Source organism: Schistosoma haematobium, chromosome 1 (genome assembly GCF_000699445.3).
Source record: "Schistosoma haematobium chromosome 1, whole genome shotgun sequence".
NCBI classification, from domain to species: Eukaryota; Metazoa; Platyhelminthes; class Trematoda; order Strigeidida; family Schistosomatidae; genus Schistosoma; species Schistosoma haematobium.
The window spans coordinates 18,887,669-18,906,384 of record NC_067196.1 but is presented as its reverse complement, the minus strand read 5'-3'; the positions used below and the strand labels follow the sequence as shown (position 1 = coordinate 18,906,384).

The 18,716-nt window shown below is 30.8% G+C and overlaps 1 protein-coding gene across 3 annotated transcripts in view; it reads right to left on the bottom strand.

Annotated features, from left to right (window-relative positions):
- Nucleotides 1–18,716, bottom strand: part of MS3_00004276 (uncharacterized protein) — a gene marked incomplete at its 5' end in the record, with an annotated part of 68,982 nt that overhangs the window by 15,988 nt on the left and 34,278 nt on the right. Inside the window, 2 exons of one of the 3 annotated variants that reach the window (XM_035734195.2) lie at nucleotides 6,312–6,991; nucleotides 13,186–13,343. In XM_035734195.2, coding sequence (XP_035589040.1) covers nucleotides 6,312–6,991; nucleotides 13,186–13,343 — 838 coding nt within the window. Of the gene's footprint in view, nucleotides 1–6,311; nucleotides 6,992–12,757; nucleotides 13,344–18,716 lie in introns of those variants that run through there. The other 2 variants (XM_051212187.1, XM_051212186.1) reach the window with 2 other exon arrangements.

Here is an 18,716-nt window from a genome sequence, read left to right as displayed (position 1 = left end):
ACCCCATTGCATAAGCAAGTGACTATCACGACTCAGTAGTCAAGTGGATAACGCGATGGCGTTTGAAACGAACGGTACTGAGTTCGAGCCCCAGAATGGACATCAACTCTGAGATTTAGGTACATCCGGCTGATGAATCCTAAATAGAACGAAACGCGCATCTTGGATTTCATTGCTAGCCACTATCTATCTTTGCGTAGAATGATTGTAAACAATTGTTCACTCAAATATTCTTCATCATTGAAATATATGACTTCAAATCAATGAAAATCTCTGCTTTAATTCAGAGTTATAAAATTATTTTCAATTTTCTAGTCATAGTGACAATAATATTCAGGTTACTAACTTTAAATTTTTATTTTTAATTATTTACTGAAACAACGATTTCTTTCTTTAAACCTGAAAATGTTTTATTAAAACTCAAAAATACTTTTTCTTTGACAAACATATTAAATACACAATGTTTTTAGCTTCTAATTAATCATGTTTAAGAAGGTACATTGTTATAATTTTATAGACTATCAAATTTTTAAAGTTAGATTCCGGATAACAAAGTTCATCTGTCTGTGAAACATATTACATTAGACTTTTTATATACATTGTGCTTTGACAATATTCTAGATTAGATTATATGAAGATGATAAAATAAAAAGCTCAATAGTCTAATATGTCTGTTTTATAAATGACTAATTCAAGTATTATGATTTATTTATTGACTATAAAGCAGATATGTATATACAATTTTGCAATTTCAAGCATGAACTCAACTTTGGAATTAACTTTCGTTTTTGATCTAAGATACTGAATTTGAACTGTCTATATTTTGTGAAGATCTATAATAAATATTGATTTGTATGTAAGGTAGTTGAAACTAATCGATAGGAAACACTGGACATAGGTTTCATACTATTTCAAAGTTGCCAATCAGACTTACCTGTAATGTTGTGATAACTAGTACTCGCTAGAGGACTCGATCTCATGTCACCCAGGTTCACAGTCTGAGATGTTACCTCTGAGATATTTGAGTAGCAACTGGCATCTTTTGTCTGACTGGGACGTTGAAAATTGACTGATCAATGAGTGGTAGTCAGTGTTAATGGTTCATGGTTTTTTGACAACTAATTATAATCACCTAACATCTCAACATAGTGCACACAATGTCAAGTCAATCACATTAGTGGCTGTTTTACAAAATAATCAGTAGAATTTGATTGCTATCAGAGGACCAGATAAACATGACATTGGTCATTATTCAGTGATCAATCAATCGTATTGAGTTATATATTATGGAAATTTAAAAACGAACGAGATTTACTATATGAGTCTAGTTATTCAAATTATTAGCACCAAATAAAACCTAACTGCGTATTCAAAATATGATGAAAACTGGTTCTTTTCAAATGAAAAATCTTTCAAAATTATCAAGGTACGAACGAGTCTTGAAAACGCAAACCATTAGTATTATCCTGCAAAAGTTTAAATCTTCTAGTTGATAATGTTAGCGACTGCAATTGATTAGTCTCTTTCTGCACATGTCAATTCTGAGTGAATTGTCTCGACATTGCCATCAGTCACAAGCATTTTTAGGTAGAGATGAATTGTGACTAACATCGGAATTCCGAATGTGACCTGTCCTACTCGGGTCTAATAAACTGGATTATCAATAAATATTTTCAAGCAAAAATATCAATGGAGTTATAACCGGTACATTATTTTGTTGTATATTAGCTGACAGACGTTTTTAAGTCAATTTAAATGGTAAGCACCATACATATATTTGAATCACTTGTCAAAATACTTTGAGGACAATTCCTTCATACTCATTAAGTTCAGTAAAGTGAATTATCTGAATGTTCCGCCCTAGTAAATATCATTTTACATTAAAGCGTAATCATCCTTCCAAACCTGGTTATCTATTCAAATATGAGACGTTTATGACGTGACATGAATACACATTTTCTCTATGGATACCATAGCAATTGTATTGTACAAAATTGAGTTCCTAAATTATCATCTATATTTTCGAGATATATATTACTTAAAATCAATAAAACATGAACACTTGAATTCCTTAAAGTATAAAATGAGAAATTCTATGTTTCTTATAGGACTCATGTCTACCGCTATGATTTCCTTAAGCTAATTACACTATATTTTATCATAACATTGAAAAACAGTTGGTATTCTCACATACTGTGTAAATTGCAGAGAATATCTGGCAATCGTCTAACAAAATATCAATGACATGCTTTATTATACATTTTGATAAACCACAATTGTTGAATTTATAAAAACCAGATGTGAAACTATACTATTTTTCGACAATAATCTAATACATCATATCAGAAGAGGGTTTTGTGAAGATTCTAGTAATTTAATAGTTGAATTCATGAGTCAATTAAAGCTAGACCATTATAGAAAACCTGAAAGCACTAGACGGCCATTTCGTCCTAATGTGGGATCCGTCAGCAGTGCGCCTCGACAATCCCGCACGTGGGATTCGAACACAGGATTGTGGATGCGAACTGCTGAGAAGTCCCATACTAGAATGAGACGGCCATCCACTGCTTCCACGTTTTCCATGATGATCTAGCTCACATCGAATCATGAATTCAACTATAATAATGCATCATAAAATATGTGACGTCTTCAGTCTCACTAATCATATTTGAAATGCCCAAAAAGTTAATCGAAATGAAATTTTATTCCCTTTTAAATACATAAGTGATGAGTAATTGACGAAATAGCTTGTAAAGAAAAGGTTATGAACACTATCAGATAAACAAAAGTACCAAACAATAAATCAATGAAATGATTAACTATCAAGTAGGATGAATAGCTAAACACCAAACAATTCAGCAAACATTTATTAGCCAATTAGATCAAGGTAACTTGAAAATCGTTTTACATTCAAACAAATTCTTCACTTGTGTTTTCAGCCAACAAGATTCATCATTAAAAAGGAATCACTGTTCATATCGTTTAAGTTTGATCAACTGAATAGACAAGCTATCTATTTCATTATTATTTGACTGGTGTAGTTTGTTTTTGAAAAGTTTAGTTATAAGATGTTCATACCAACACTTCATAGTATAGAAGAAAAATCATGAAATATACTATTTCGTTAATATTACCTAATAGTATGATATAAAATAAAGCGACAGATTTTTTTATGAAGAGGTATGTAAGCAGGCAATATACCGCAGAGTATTTACCCACTACAAGTTTTATATATTTAGTTTCGAGACACACTGTTTGTGTAAGAGCCGATTATACTACCCGGTTAGTCTAACCAAAGTAGAATGACTGGGTTTAGAGACAAAAGAATAAAATAAACTCGAAAATGTTCCTAGAAGTTTCAAAATACGAAGTTGTCAGGACTTTCTAATTGCTGTGTAATCATTAAAGAAAGGAGAAAATAAACGTACACGAATAATAGATGTTGTATAAAAGGGTGAAGAAATGAAATTTGAAACCTTACAGCAGTAAATTGGAAGATAGGTTTTATCAAATTTTTCATCAAATGGTTGACAGTTATTTTTGACTTGACTGACTACAGTTTCTTACTTAAAATCCGAACATACATTTTAAAACATGTCAGTGACAAACATAAGAAGTAGTTCAATTAAAGTCCTTTACATAAAAAATCTTAACAAGAATACAACAGATCGTGACTGCTCATTATTCTTCAAACGTTCTCTCAAAAATATTAGACTGCAATAAAAGTTATTTCCTAAATGCATAAACGTCTACAAATCTTTAAGACTACAAACGTAATGTATATTTTTAGGGTCTTCCTTAAGTGCCTACATGAATTCAGTTACTGTATACTACTAAACACATGAACTTAAATTGTTCGTATGAATACCGACATGATTTGATCTATCATTACTGACTTATTATTTACCATGACTAACCGTATAGAACTTCATAAAAATCATATCCACCTTTTAGTCTGAAATTATACAGTGAAAATGTTTGTTAGTTGCAATTACATCATACCTTAGAAACTATGAAGAATATATACTACTATAGTTGGAAAACATTTCTCACCTCTATCATAGTTATAATTATTATTAAGTATGCAAAGTTGAGAAATGTTAACTAAATACTATCAAATGTATAAAATGCCATTCAACTCAGCTAGTATCCAATAATAAACTTATTTATGGCATAAATTCACATAGTGTTGTTTGCTTGTATCTTCCAACTATTTAGGGCATAAGTTTTAAATTTAAAGTATATGCTGACATTCGGGTTTTTTTAATGGTAAATGAAAACTGATTAATTTTCAATGTAGTGATTGGATTCATGAGCCAATTGAAGCTAGACCACTATAGGAAACCTGAAAGTACTGGACGGCAGTTTCGTCCTAGTATGAGACTCCACAGAAGCGCGCATCCACGATATAGGGGTCGAGCGTTCACACGCAAGACCGAAGGCCCTGGGTTCGAACCCCGCGTGCAGGATCGCGGATACTCGCTGCTGAAGAGTCTCATACTAGGACGAAACAGCTATCCAGTGCTTCCAGATTTTCCATGGTGTTATAGCTTACATAGACTCATGGATTTCAACTATTAAAAAAAAAAGTTTTATCTAATACTTTAAAATATATCACGTAGAAACAAAACGACTAGAATTATGTGTACACATAGTAAATATTAATACAATATAATTTTTTTTAAAAGTTCCGTTTTACTGAAACATTTCAAATGGCCATCAATGTAAAACTATTTTATACAAGCTCAAATATGTGCTAGTTACAATAGGTCTGTTAACTTAATCTCTAGTTTCTGGGTGAATAAATTTATAGAGATCCTGTATACACATGAAACATGATAAACATAATCAGATTTACAATTTTATCATGAATTGATATAATAGTTGTGTGAACTTATCTGACCTTTGCATATATCACTGTGATCCTATATGATATATTTTAAGTATCCTTATCCAATTAGTTTCGACTCCCAATCTGCGTACATTGCCTATATTCATTTGTCAATGCTATTCTTGTCTATACAAACTGTATAAACTAAGACAAAAGAAATAAATGGTTTAGCTTAAGCTATACACCTGCATGGTTGCCTACAGCTACAAGGATGTATGAAATATGATCTTCCAGATACATTTCATATTCGTCTTTCAAAAATCACCACAGCACCATTGGCTTAGTCGAAGCTATTACATATACGAAATTAAATATGGAATATATTCCATGTTTATTAATTGAAATCAGAAGACATGCTACAAAAAATTTATCCGAAGAAAACTAATTACTTTCGAGGTGTATTATTCAAAGTTATGTGAATGAACTGATGTTTATACATTATTTTGTGAATATCCTGACACAATGATTATCATCCGTTAAAGGAATCTTATATATTTATTTATTTCATGACATATGTAAATTCGGTTCATCGTTCAATAATTTTCTTGAAACTCCTAATCTTTTTCATTATTTTGTTCATAATTATTGATAAGTGCATTTGAATGAAAAAAAAATTCAAATGTACATACAACCAAACTGTTTAGTTTACAATGTATTATCCCCATTTATTATTTCGACAAATAGTGTTAAATCGATTATCAGTATGGGGTTGCGAAGATTATTACGTTTTTGACTGAGATCATGAACCGATTGATGTTAGACCACCGTTGGAAACCTGGAAGCACTGGACGGCCGTTTCATCCCATTGTGGGACTCTGCAACAGTGCTTACTAACGGATAATGTTAGACACTAACACCATTGGATGCTGGCTCAGTATTCCAGTAAGTTAAGCGTCCGCGCGCAAAACTGAAGGCCCTGGGTTCGAATCCCCTGAGCGGGATTGTGGATGCGCACTGCTGAAAAGTTCCACATTAAGACGAAACGGCCACCCAGTCCTTCCAGGTTTCCAACGGTGGTCTAACACCAATTGGTTCATGATCTCAATTAAACTGATTAGTTGGTGAGTAGTAACCAACATCACACTTATTTACTCTTAACGGCAATTTAATAATATCTACCATATTGTTATAAAACCATTAATTTAGTTAACTTGACAGAATCCTACAAGAAGTTAGTCAAAATTTGAACAGTTGATTAATATCATTTCCGATTATCACATTAACTGATGCGAATCGAAACCTTTCGGAATTTATCATATCCCCTTAAGATTTCAGATCCACTTTGATAATGAACATTGATTAATAAAATTCTTTAGTTCATATAACTCTCTATTGTTTTACTTTTTAAATCACCTTAATACTAAATAATGAATAAACTTATCAAAGTATCATCTGTAAAGAACATAAATATATAACTTACTTTAACAGTAGTTAATAAAATTAAAAATTGCCAAACAGGTTTTAATCGTATTACACCAAACATAATACGATATGTATCCACAAGTGATAAACATAATTCTTTTTTATTTTTATGATTAGATATATTTTTATTATTATAATTTTGTTGATTCATTTCAATGGTATCATTATTATGATGACAATCGATTAAATATTCATTTACATTATTTGATTTTGTTTTCATACAATCGATAGGATAATTTGTTACATTATTTGAAATTGAATTTGTTTTACAAATTAATTCAAGATTGATTGTATCATTGATTAAATGATTTTCTTGTAAATATTGATTTTTTATTGGATATAAATTTATTGATTTTAATGATAATTTTGAATGATCAATATTATTATCAATTTCTTCATGATTATATTCACAATATAATGAATTAGAATTTTTAGATTCTTGAATAATATCAACATTAGGAATTAAATTACTATTATTATTATTATTATTGTTACCATGTTTACAATGGTGATTTAAACAATGAGATTCATTGAGTGTTTTTCGTTTGAATATTTTATTAAATAAATTATTCAAACAATTTCTAAATTCAGTATCTAATTTTGATTCATTTTCATGTTTAAATAATACTAAGAATGTATTAGTTACCATGAATGTAATTCCCCAAAAATAAAGAAAACCTTTATGAAAAGAAAAAAAGAAAAGAAAAATCAATAATTCTGTAAAAAAAAAACTGAATTGTATAGATTATAGTATAGTTTAATGATTTTCATTATTTTCTTAATATAAAATCAATGTACGAAACAGTAAAATAAAAAGTAATGAATTTTGGCATCAATTTGATTAACTCGATGAATGGATATATATGTTTATTAATAAAGAAAGTAATTTGCTACGTATTTCGGGCAGGACTCTAATTTATGGACGAGCCAATCAGAGGCGTTTGAGAGATTTCAAGATCATGGCGCCAACTTCAGTGCTTAATGCTAACGTACGATCGGTTCACAGGGAATTCTGTACAAAACGTGATAATTGAGCGGTTATAACAGATAAAACGGCGAGACTATATTTTGTGAACGAATCAATCAGGTAAAAAATAATAGATCTCGGATTTTAACGCGAAAGCCTTCCATCCATTTAGCTAAATAAATTTCTGGCATCATAGCTGATGTCAATTCGTGATGAAAATCCCACATATAACTCCTAAATAAGGCAAATCACGAAAATTATTGCGAACTGAATAATAAAAGCACCCGTAACACTGACAGCAGCCAGGTACTACAACATATACGGATGTTTGGAAAGCGAACAGACTCCAATATAGGCTTGGTTATGTGCATCGTGTCTTTATCCGCAAGTAGAATTTTGTGCACTCAACAACTGGAGTGCACATAAACGAGGCTAAAAGAGTTTTTGAGACTTTATCATGACTCCAGAGGCCGACTATTCTGTAGCCACTTGAATGGTTTCCTCTACTTCATGCATTAGGATTTTAGAACCTCTGAACCTCTTTCTAACCTCGACAAGTTTTTGAACCACGTATAAAAAGTGTATCCACTTTATTTCCTTGGTTTTCTATAACATATTTTTGCTCCATACTGACTGTTTGCTGATTGGCTAATATTTCTCAAGGTCACTTAAGATTCGTTCAAATGTCATCCATAAATTACAGTCTCGCCGTATTTCTATGTTAAGCAACATCTTTGGAATTATTTAATGAAACGTATTTACAAACAGTAAATAGAAATAATAACATTCTTACTTATTCCTACTTATTAACTTTACCAACGAAACATTTTCCAAATATTGTCATTACATCATAGTGTAGTGTGAGCTACTTATATCGATTTACGTAGTATATGAACGCTAGTCAGGTAGCAGAAGGTTGAGAGAATTGAGAAGGAAAGAATAAGAACAGAAAGTGATTGATATGGAAATGTAGGAACAATGAAGTCTGAGATAAATAATGAACATTTTGCAAATGAAGTATTTATTGTATGGTTTACAGATTTTACCAAAAATATACATTTGATTGTCCCCATTTGTGTTCTCTTTCACTACAATAGGATAAAGTTTAATTCTAGCTGATATTTCATAATTGACAAACTTCTTCATCAACCAGTATCTTCTGGTTTATAAATGGTGAAGTATTTGAAATATTACGGAATAAATTTGTGGCAAGAAATGTATAATATAAAACTTAATTACTGTTAATTCTTTTGTGAGTGTTATATATAGTTCCCTTGTGTTTAAATGAACTTATCATACATTCACTCAGAAGAAAGAGTATATATATATATATATATATATATATATATATATATATATATATATATATATATATATATATATAATTTAATAGTTGAATTCATGAGTCAATTGAACCCAGAACACCATGGGAAACCTGAAAGCATTGGATGGCCGTTTCGTCCCAGTATGAGACTCCACGGCAGTGCGTGTCCACGATCCCGCCTCGCGAGATTCGAACTCAATACTTATTGGTCTCGTGTGTGAGCCCTTAACTTCTAGACCACTTAGCCGGCATCCAACAGTATTAATGACTGAATTTAACTAATCCAACTATTAAATTACTATAATATCCACAAAACCCCTCTCTAATTATATATATATATATATATATATATATAATAGTTTTAAAAATTAACCATGTTTTATATTTGATTTCCATCATTTACATTTTATAATTCATCTATTCACGAATGAAACTCGAATTAGAAATTTTGAATTATGTAAAGTTCATTTGGGATTTTGCATGAAAATAAAACTTTTAGCTTAATTCTTAATTATGTTGTTTATACAAAAATCGTAATTGATTAATTAATTAATTTTTTTTAGTGTAAAACATTTTTTTCGGTAATATCTATGACCTTACTTGAGGAACATATAGCAATAAAAATAATTTAATTAGTAATAAATTCATTATCAGATAAACTTTAGTTAACTTAACAAAACGATTAAACAGGTTATACATGTATACTTAGATACCGCGTGACTTTCTGAGTACTTTTACTAAAGTGTAGATCAAGGTCATCTAACCAATAATTATCATGTTTATAGTTATTTTACAATATTGTCTTTTACTAGTAACTGATGAATATGAATATATAATGAATAACTAGAATGAAAGATTTATAATAGTGAATAATTTTGAAAACTGAAGAAATTCTATGACTACTAATGTATTGCTATCGGTAATAACTGTCTTACAACCAACAGAGTTTAGTCTTATAACTTCAAGTTTCTCGATAAAACTTCAAGGATTTTTTAGTTAGTCTATCATTAGCGAACAACCAATAGTTATTTGGATGAGACACTTGCGGGAGTCGAGAGAGCTGTTAACGATGCCTATAAATGACTGTTACCCAATATCGTTAATTAAATGATTTTTAATGTAAACAACTGGTTTTCAAGCCACTTATCTAAAGGTAAAGCTCTGTAATCGAATTTTGAAAGCCTTAGGCTCAGTCAGTGGCGTGTTTTGGATGTTATGGATTTTCTGACGTTTCATGACTCAGCGTAAGCCACTTCCTCAGAGAATAAATAACCATAACAATAAATAACCAGAAAATCTAATTTTTCTACTCAATGAGATATTACAAATATATTATTTTATTTATACAATCCACCCAATGTTCCGTTTATTCGAAATTATTAAGTCAAACCTTGGTAATGATACCTGCAAGCTCCGTATGTTATCATTCCACTATAATTTATGAAGTTCCCACTGATGTACTTATTAATGTATTGAATGTTGTTTCACAAGTACAAAACACTTTATTTAATAAAGCCTAATCCCTCCATCCATATCGAAATGTAGCTTAAACCTAGTAAACAAATCAATAATAATTTGTTCAATTATGAAATTTTTCTAAATATATGTTCATATCAATAGTTGGGATCATGAGTCGATTGAAGCTAAACCACTATGGAAAACCTGGAAACATTGAATGGCCGTTTCGTTTTATTACGGCGCTCCTCCATAGTGCGCATCCACGATCCCGCTTCGAGAGATTCGAACCCAGGATCTATCAGTCTCGTGCGCGAGCGCTTAACCTCTAGACCACTGAACTGGCATTCAACGCTCTTAATATCTAACTTTAACCAATCCACAAAATTGAGTGACACATCCACCATTTTCACAGATTGAAATCATGAGTCAGTTGAAGCTAGACCACCATTGAAAACCTGGAAGCACTGGACGGCCGTTTCGTCCCAGTATGGGACTCCTCAGCAGTGCGCATCCACGATCCCGCACCACGTGGGGCTCGAACCCAGGACCTACTGGCTTCGCGCGCGAGCACTTAACCAGTAGACCACTGAGCCGGCATCCAACGGTGTTAATGTCTAACTTCAACCAATCCACGAAGTTGCGCCACCATTGTTATCAGTGGTGGTCTAGTTTCAATTGATTCATGATCTCAACTATTGAAATTACTATAATATCCACAAAAACCCCTTCTGATATGTTTATATTTTTACTTATTTATTTATTTATGTTCTGATAATTTCCACGATTAAATTTTTACTTTTGTCATATTACGAATAGTATGAAATTTTTCTATAGTTCTCAATCTGACAAATACTATAACTTTTTTCAAGCATTCAGTTTGTCAAAATATGTTAATATGTAATGATGATGTAACAGATTTGACTATTTGAGCACATAAGTCTTTGATCATCTTAGTTTGGTATTTATAAGTATCAATTTCATTCAGTATTTCTCTAATCAATAATTTTAGTTTTGTTCTTCAAATAAGCATGAAATCTAACTTTCAAATACTTTTATGCATATTTAAGTATTGTAGAAGTGCAATTTTTCCGAATACGTTTTGTAACCTAAATTCTGTGATGTTGCTTTATTTTACCTATCCAGTAATCATTATTTAAGCAGACAGATTTCTCAAATTCTTCAAAAACGTATGATATACGTTAGTATCTTAGATCTAATGAATAACTCCAAATCCACATTAGTAACTTATGAAACATTTCCAAGTTAAAAACCTATCGTGTATCCTATACATTTTACATAGATAAAATCATAAAACTTGTAATTTATGTATTGGTTATTATTAATTAGTTAGATGTGATTACTCCTAATATACAAAAAGCAAAACAAACTGATAACAAGCCTCAAATAGTATGAGAATAGCTGTTTAACACTATACAATTTTCCATAGCTTGTCAATCTTTAAAATTTCTATTCAAATGTATCATAACTTTCACATTTTTTAAGAGTAATTCATTGCATAATTGTTGTGATTTATTATTTAAGATTTATGAAATGGTATTAGCTAAAAGTATATGTAGCTCTCAACCTTTCCGACAAAAACGAAGGGTTATATATATATTCTGAACAAATAAACTTCTCATCTATGTTTTGCGATTAACTGTAAACAGATTCAAATAAATTACAAATAAAAAACTATTGGGCTATTGTTGAAGATGTAAATCACCGAATACTTCCAACTCTTGAGATTGAATGGATTTGTAAATGCACATTGTTGGTAAGTTTCATATTAAATGAAAACAACAATTCAATCCTCTCTGATTTCCAGCAATTGAATTCAGTTTATAACAACAACAAAGAAATATCTCAAAATTAAGTTAATTACTAGGACCGATCAAAAATTAAATTTATATTCATATTTACTACTTTATTATTGTATTAAACCTAGAGATTAGATGATTGACTGATCAATGTGTTCTCATACACGTCTGTCGAATTCATGATATACTATTCTTTTTTGTTTATTAAAACTAAAAACAACCTAATTACTAAATTACTATTAAAGTTCTATCCCTCAATATCTGAAATATTCAAGACTGATTTGTTATACATTGTGATGTATATATATTTAAGTTAATAAATAAGAGGAGTATAGACAATGAAAAATTATTTATAATCTATGCATGAATGATTAGACCATAGAATCAATCAATCAATTAATTATAATCACTGAATAATTCCCACTTTTTTGTTGTATACAGGTCAACAGTATCCTGTGTATTCTTTTATCTGTATATTCAATAAATTACTGTTATAATATTTTGTTTCTACTCAATTAGGCTTGAAATAATATTTCATGTTTTTATCCTCATCTATTAGTTTCTACTACTACTGTAGTGAACAAGAACACGGGTGGAGACAATCGAATGTATTTAGCACGAAAATTACAGACTATTTCAATAAAATCTGAATACCATATAGTAAATCGTCAATTTGCAAAATATTAATGCATCATATCAAACTGGACTATTTTTGTTGCAAACACCAATCCATTGTCTCCCATTCCATTGCTCATCCGTTTCTAACAAATTCCATTGTGTTCTCGCTCTTCTTTTCTTGATCTTCCCCTCATCTTCTGCTGCCAGACATTACGTTCCTGACTCGCATAATATACTACTTATATTGACATAAGTAGTATATGATGTTTGTTGTCAACAGAAGGTCTGGCAGCAGAGATGCAAGAGGATTGAACAGTAAAAAATGGAAACAGGATGCAATTTGTATGAAAATGCAAGAACAATAAAGTCTGAGTCATTTTGAGACAATTGATGGTCATTTTGCAAATTAAGCATTTACTTTATGATTGTTAGACTTTATTAACAAGTCCTGTAATTTTGTGTTAAATACATTGCTCCCACTCGTGGTCTGTTCACTGCAACAGAATCAACTAGTGAGCGAAAACATAGATATGAGACTTTACTTCGAATTTGATCGGGCAGGTATAAAATATACCAGTAATATTTTGAACATGTAAATAAAACAAAACCAAGGATACTGACTAACTGTAAACAAACAAACAATAATAATGATTATATATATGATGAATGTCGACACCACTTCACCTACCAGAAAATGTAATCAACCCTTTACCTTCAATAGGTGTCCATCTAAGATAGCTATTTGAAATATTAGGTGATTCTAAACATAAAAATAGAATGAATGCAGTCACATATCCAATTGTTTGTCCAACAACATTACATGTAGATGCCCAACCTAGATTTTTTCTGCAAAGATAATTTCAAAAAGAAAAAGAAGAAATTACATGGAATTACTGACAGAACTGTTAAATATCCAACATAAATAAAAAGAAAAAAATTCTTTTAGTTAAAATAACGTTGGATTCAGAAGGGGTTTTTGTGGATATTACAGCAATTTCAATAGTCGAAATCATGAGTCGATTGAAGCTAGACCACCATGGAAAATCTGGAAGCACTGGTTCGAACCTCGCGAGGCAGGATCATGGATCCTCGCTGTTGAGGAGCCCTACAGTAGGACGAAACGGCCGTCTATGTTTTCCATGGTGGTTTCATCGTATTAAACGATGAATATTTGAAGGAAGAATATTCTCTTTAGGTTACGAGCCAAGTACATCGTTTAAAGTTAATAAATATGGTTTAATCAAACAAATATTTTCGATAATTTCCTATCAAACTTTACAATTACAAATTGGAAATATTTATCGAAAGTATTCGAATTATTATGGTTAATGAGGTCGAAATATACACGTATGACAGAATGATAGTAATGATAATAATTATAGCATAATAATTATAGCATTCATAGTCATGAATGTGCTTATATAACCATTAGATATTTGTCTGTATGTAAAGAGTGAACAAAGAACTTCGTCTGGATAGTAAACTGAATGAATCTTAATAAACACTGTAAATAACCTGAAGAAATATGAACTTGGGGTGCGCACCCACGACCCCGTGCCCCGCGGGACTCGAGCCCACGACCTACCAGTCCCACGCCAGGCGCTTAACTAACTAGACCACTAAGACGGCATCCAACGGTGTTGATGTCTAACTTCAACCAATCCACGAAGTTGCGCCACCGTACACCATTGTCTTCAGTGAGTTGATATCTCACAACAGACCTGGTTGAACTCCACTGGTAACTGAATATGTATTAAAATCTTACATAGAGATAAGAAATAGTATGGAACAATTGACATGAGTGAATCTAAAGGACTGGAATGACAATGGTTATCAATGATAACTATATATATGTACAAGAACAGGTCAGAAGTTATTAGGTGTTAGAATCAATACAACCCTTTACATTCACTTATATCAATTGTTCCATACTATTTCTTATCTCTATGTAAAATTTTAATACATATTTAGTTGTAGGCAGCTGACGAGAAACCACGAAATGTAATGAATTCATATTATTCTACATCAATATTTGTTCTGGCTTTATTTAAATTCATAAAGGGAACTAATCACTTGGTATTGTTTACTCGAATCTTCCGAATGATGTTAGGAGTGCAATTGATCAGTCTCTTATTGGTTTATGTGCATACTGTGCGCATTGCCTCGATATTGCCTTAATTCATAATTGCAGTCCTAACGTCGATGGGAAGATTCAAGTAAACAGTGCCACCGCTCAAGCAGTTGGCTTTCAGGGCTCAGTGACTAAGTAGATAGCGCGATGGCGTTTTGAGCGAACGATACTGAGTTTGAGCCTCAGAGGGAATATCAACTCTGAGATGTAGGTGCATCCAGCTGACGAGTCCCAAATAGAACACAACGCGCATCCTAGATTCCACTGCTAGCCACTATCCATTTTTGCTTATAATAATAATATACAAAAAGAACAGACGTGTATATAAAAATAATATTTACACTTGTCCAATGTTACTGGTATAGATAATAATTATTAATAAAATACAATGATGGTTAACGATCATTTGAGGTAAGTGATCAAAAATTGGTTTCTGAATTTATAATTTTAATTTGAAAATTTTAGTAAATATTAACTCAGCTACTTCTTGGTGAATGGGGAAGAAAACAGATTGAAAATTTCACTAGTACTCAGTACATCATGTGAAACGTTGGGAATCTATCAATTTTACTTTCTGTATTCACTAAATAAGAAAATATCATACCTTTATAATACTTTTTTTCTTGAATATTTTTTACCTAATCTCTGTAAACTGCTCTAAAGAATGTCTTGGTATATTTGATGGATTAAATAAGTGATTTCATTTTATAGATTGAACTTATTGACACATTTTGCATAACATGCAGACAAACTACAAAGATGACATAGCTAACAGAATTAATTGTCTTGATAAAAAACTTAGAAAACATAGATCAGAATATCATATTGGTGTATATGTGCAAAACTGATTGTTGTCTATGGACTGTCGGTATTTAACAAAATGATGCTTTTATTAGCTTAATTTTGCTTTCAATATGTGCATATTTAACCTTTAACCGTGAGACTAATCTAATCAGTACATTTTTAAATATTTTATTTCAATTTAAAAATAACCACGCTGTATTATTACTATTGCCCTCAAATGCCCTGGTACGGCCGAGAGTAGGGAGAGTCCGTACTCCCTCTCGAAATACTATTACATGACCACGTATATACAGCCACTGTCAGGAAAGTCCTTCTCGTTGCCTTCTCGTGGAGAAGGTGTTGTTTGCGAAATTGAGAGGACGAAAAGCGGATGTCCGGCGCTTTAATCGAGTAGGTGAACACGGAAAGTTCACCTAGCGGGGGTTGGAAAACCTTGATTTCAAACCAATGTCACAAATGAGCTTCAAGATCCTGAAGGAACAAATGGCGTATGAACCAATTATTGGTCACCGGCTACCATGGGATTGCATCATTTGACGTTGCTCCATTGTCTTGTGAATTCGACCTTTAGGTCAAAGGCTCCGGGTGTGATCCCATAAGAAAACCACCTGGTTCGACCTGGGCACCCACACGCAAATCAAGTGACTTGTGTGGAGCATATGTATTCAGTGCCCCTTTGTACCAATAGTTATATGTTCAAATAAATATAATAACACTGCTATTAGACAAAAATAAAAGTCGTATACTTGTCAACGTTTATTTTCTGATATTTGCATACTATCTCAGTTATGGGCGACATTGTAATAAAAACAAACTCAGCAATAGTTTGTTTTTTTTTAAAAATATATAGTCCGTATATTGTAGACGCCAAATACGGTCGACACTATCTAAAATAAAAAACTTACTCTCCTATTCTTTTTTTGTGTAAATTATATGCTTCATTAAAAGTTAATAGGATATAAGTTGTCCTATATATATAATGAGATTATTACATAACAGCAATAAATACAATAATTATAACTATGGAATAATTCAATATTCAATTGCATAATGTTTCTTTAAGCTACCAGTTTATCAGTATTTATTGATCAATCTAATCATAATAAAGAATGAATAACATTCTTTTGTATATAATGTCTATTACATCAACAAAGTAAAACAGGAAATATATAGGAACAGAATAAATGAGACAAAATAGAAATAAGCAAACCAGTATGTATGTAGATAGTAGAATAAAGTAAATAGACAGTGGATAAAACTTAATTTCCTGTTTTAACTATATTATGCTATTGAACCAATCAGGACTAAGATATTTGAGAAGAAAAGCAAGTTAGTGTTTATTTCGCTTATGGCTTCATAAAAGATATACTCATTGAAGGTTTAGATTATTTGGATCAATAATCAAAAATTTTCTAATTCATCTTATAGTGAAAATCATATGATTTGAGCATAAAAACACTTTGAATTTCGATTTGTTGTAAAAATTCTGTCTAAGAGATACTTCGCATAAAGTTCGTTTCGTCCTTGTTCTTTTTTCGGAGTTCAACTTTCAACTTAGTAATGTCATCACTGCGGCATAGAATAATAGGCACTTCTTTCACACATACCCCGCTTACAAAGCTGAGAAATTTAATTTATATAGCTCTCATATAACTATTCAGTAACAAACATTTCAGGTAGTTTAAGAATAAGTATTTTGAAAGTTATGTTGCTTCATTTTTAATTCTTTATGATTCATCAAAAAACCTGAACATATATTGATCTCACTTTGAGTGTATGAGTTTTCATTCAAAAGATCATAAACCCTGAAAAAGTTATTAACACTGTTAAAGTAACGTATGTATTTAATTTCCATTGCTCTTTTGGTGACAGATTTTTTATTTCAATGGCCCGTGTACTCATAAACTAAACATGAGGCTGAAAATTTTAAGGTGTTTTTTTTAGCGTTGCTTAAATTTGGTAGCAGAGAACAGTTTCACCAACTACATTGGATACAGGTTGTTTACAGAATAGTATCAAAAATCATAAATAGTATATATATATAATGAGAAAGCAGTCTATAAACTTTGGAGAACTATGTAATTAGTATTTATTTAAGATCTTTATAAGATTGTATTCAAGATAACTGTTATGTTGTTATTCCAGGAAAAAAATATATAAACGAACTGTAACATTCAATGAAATAAACAGATCCTTGGCTAATACATAACGTTTCATATAATCATACTTGTATTAAATTTCTCCATAGTTTAAAAATGAGTTTATTATCGAAGGGATTAAAGTTGGAAATTACTTTACTAAATAGATTATTAAAAGTTCATTTTATCTTATTTCAGACTCATCAGTGACGTTCTATCAAAGATACTTCTGATACAGAATATACAATACTAAGTTTATGCAACTAGTCTATTTAATCATAGTTATCTAATAAGAATGTAAGTGAACCAATAATTAACTACCTAATAGTAACTCATTCAAGAAAACTGGTATGGTTAACAACAGATTAGTTAATTTAAATGTGACTGACAGACTAAATTGACTTTTTTCCACTTATCCTTAACATGTAGTCACATCTTAAAGAAGAGTAATTATTTAGTTTATGAAGTTAGTTATATCTTCTAGTTATAAACTTTTGAGTATGTTATATTGTGATTATGTATTCAGATAGTAAGTTATCAATTCATTGATACTAAATACTATACAATTCTATTTACATAAGTCTAACTATCACTATGATTGTAAATAAATCATATATCATTTTGATATCAAATAAATCTTCATCTACTATCCTTATGTTCATACTTACATTTTCCAATTTGACAGCTTCTAGTTGTAAGTACCAAAATATATACAGCTAATACAAAAAAAAATAATCAATTTTACAAACTACTTAAAATAAATCATAACTTTAAGGTTTTAGTAAATGATAAGTACAGTCAAATCAAAGCGTTAATAAACAGAACCATCTCAGATTCTTAATTGTTAATCAATAAATTTAAACTCAGCAATTAGGTTAGTAACAAACTATTATTCTACAAATATTAGTGAATATTAGTAGTATAGTAGTATAGTATAATTTACAGAGATTATAATAAGTAAAAGCTTAAAAGTTGACATTTTGTATTTGAGGAAAAATTATTAGTGCACTCTCAACTGCCTTGCTTATAAAGAAAAAAAATATGAATGAAAAAAATTATATAATACTATTCCAAAATCATTATACTACTTATTTGCGTTTTGTTTCTAAAATCTCCCTTAAAACTCGTTTCATTGAAATCATATTA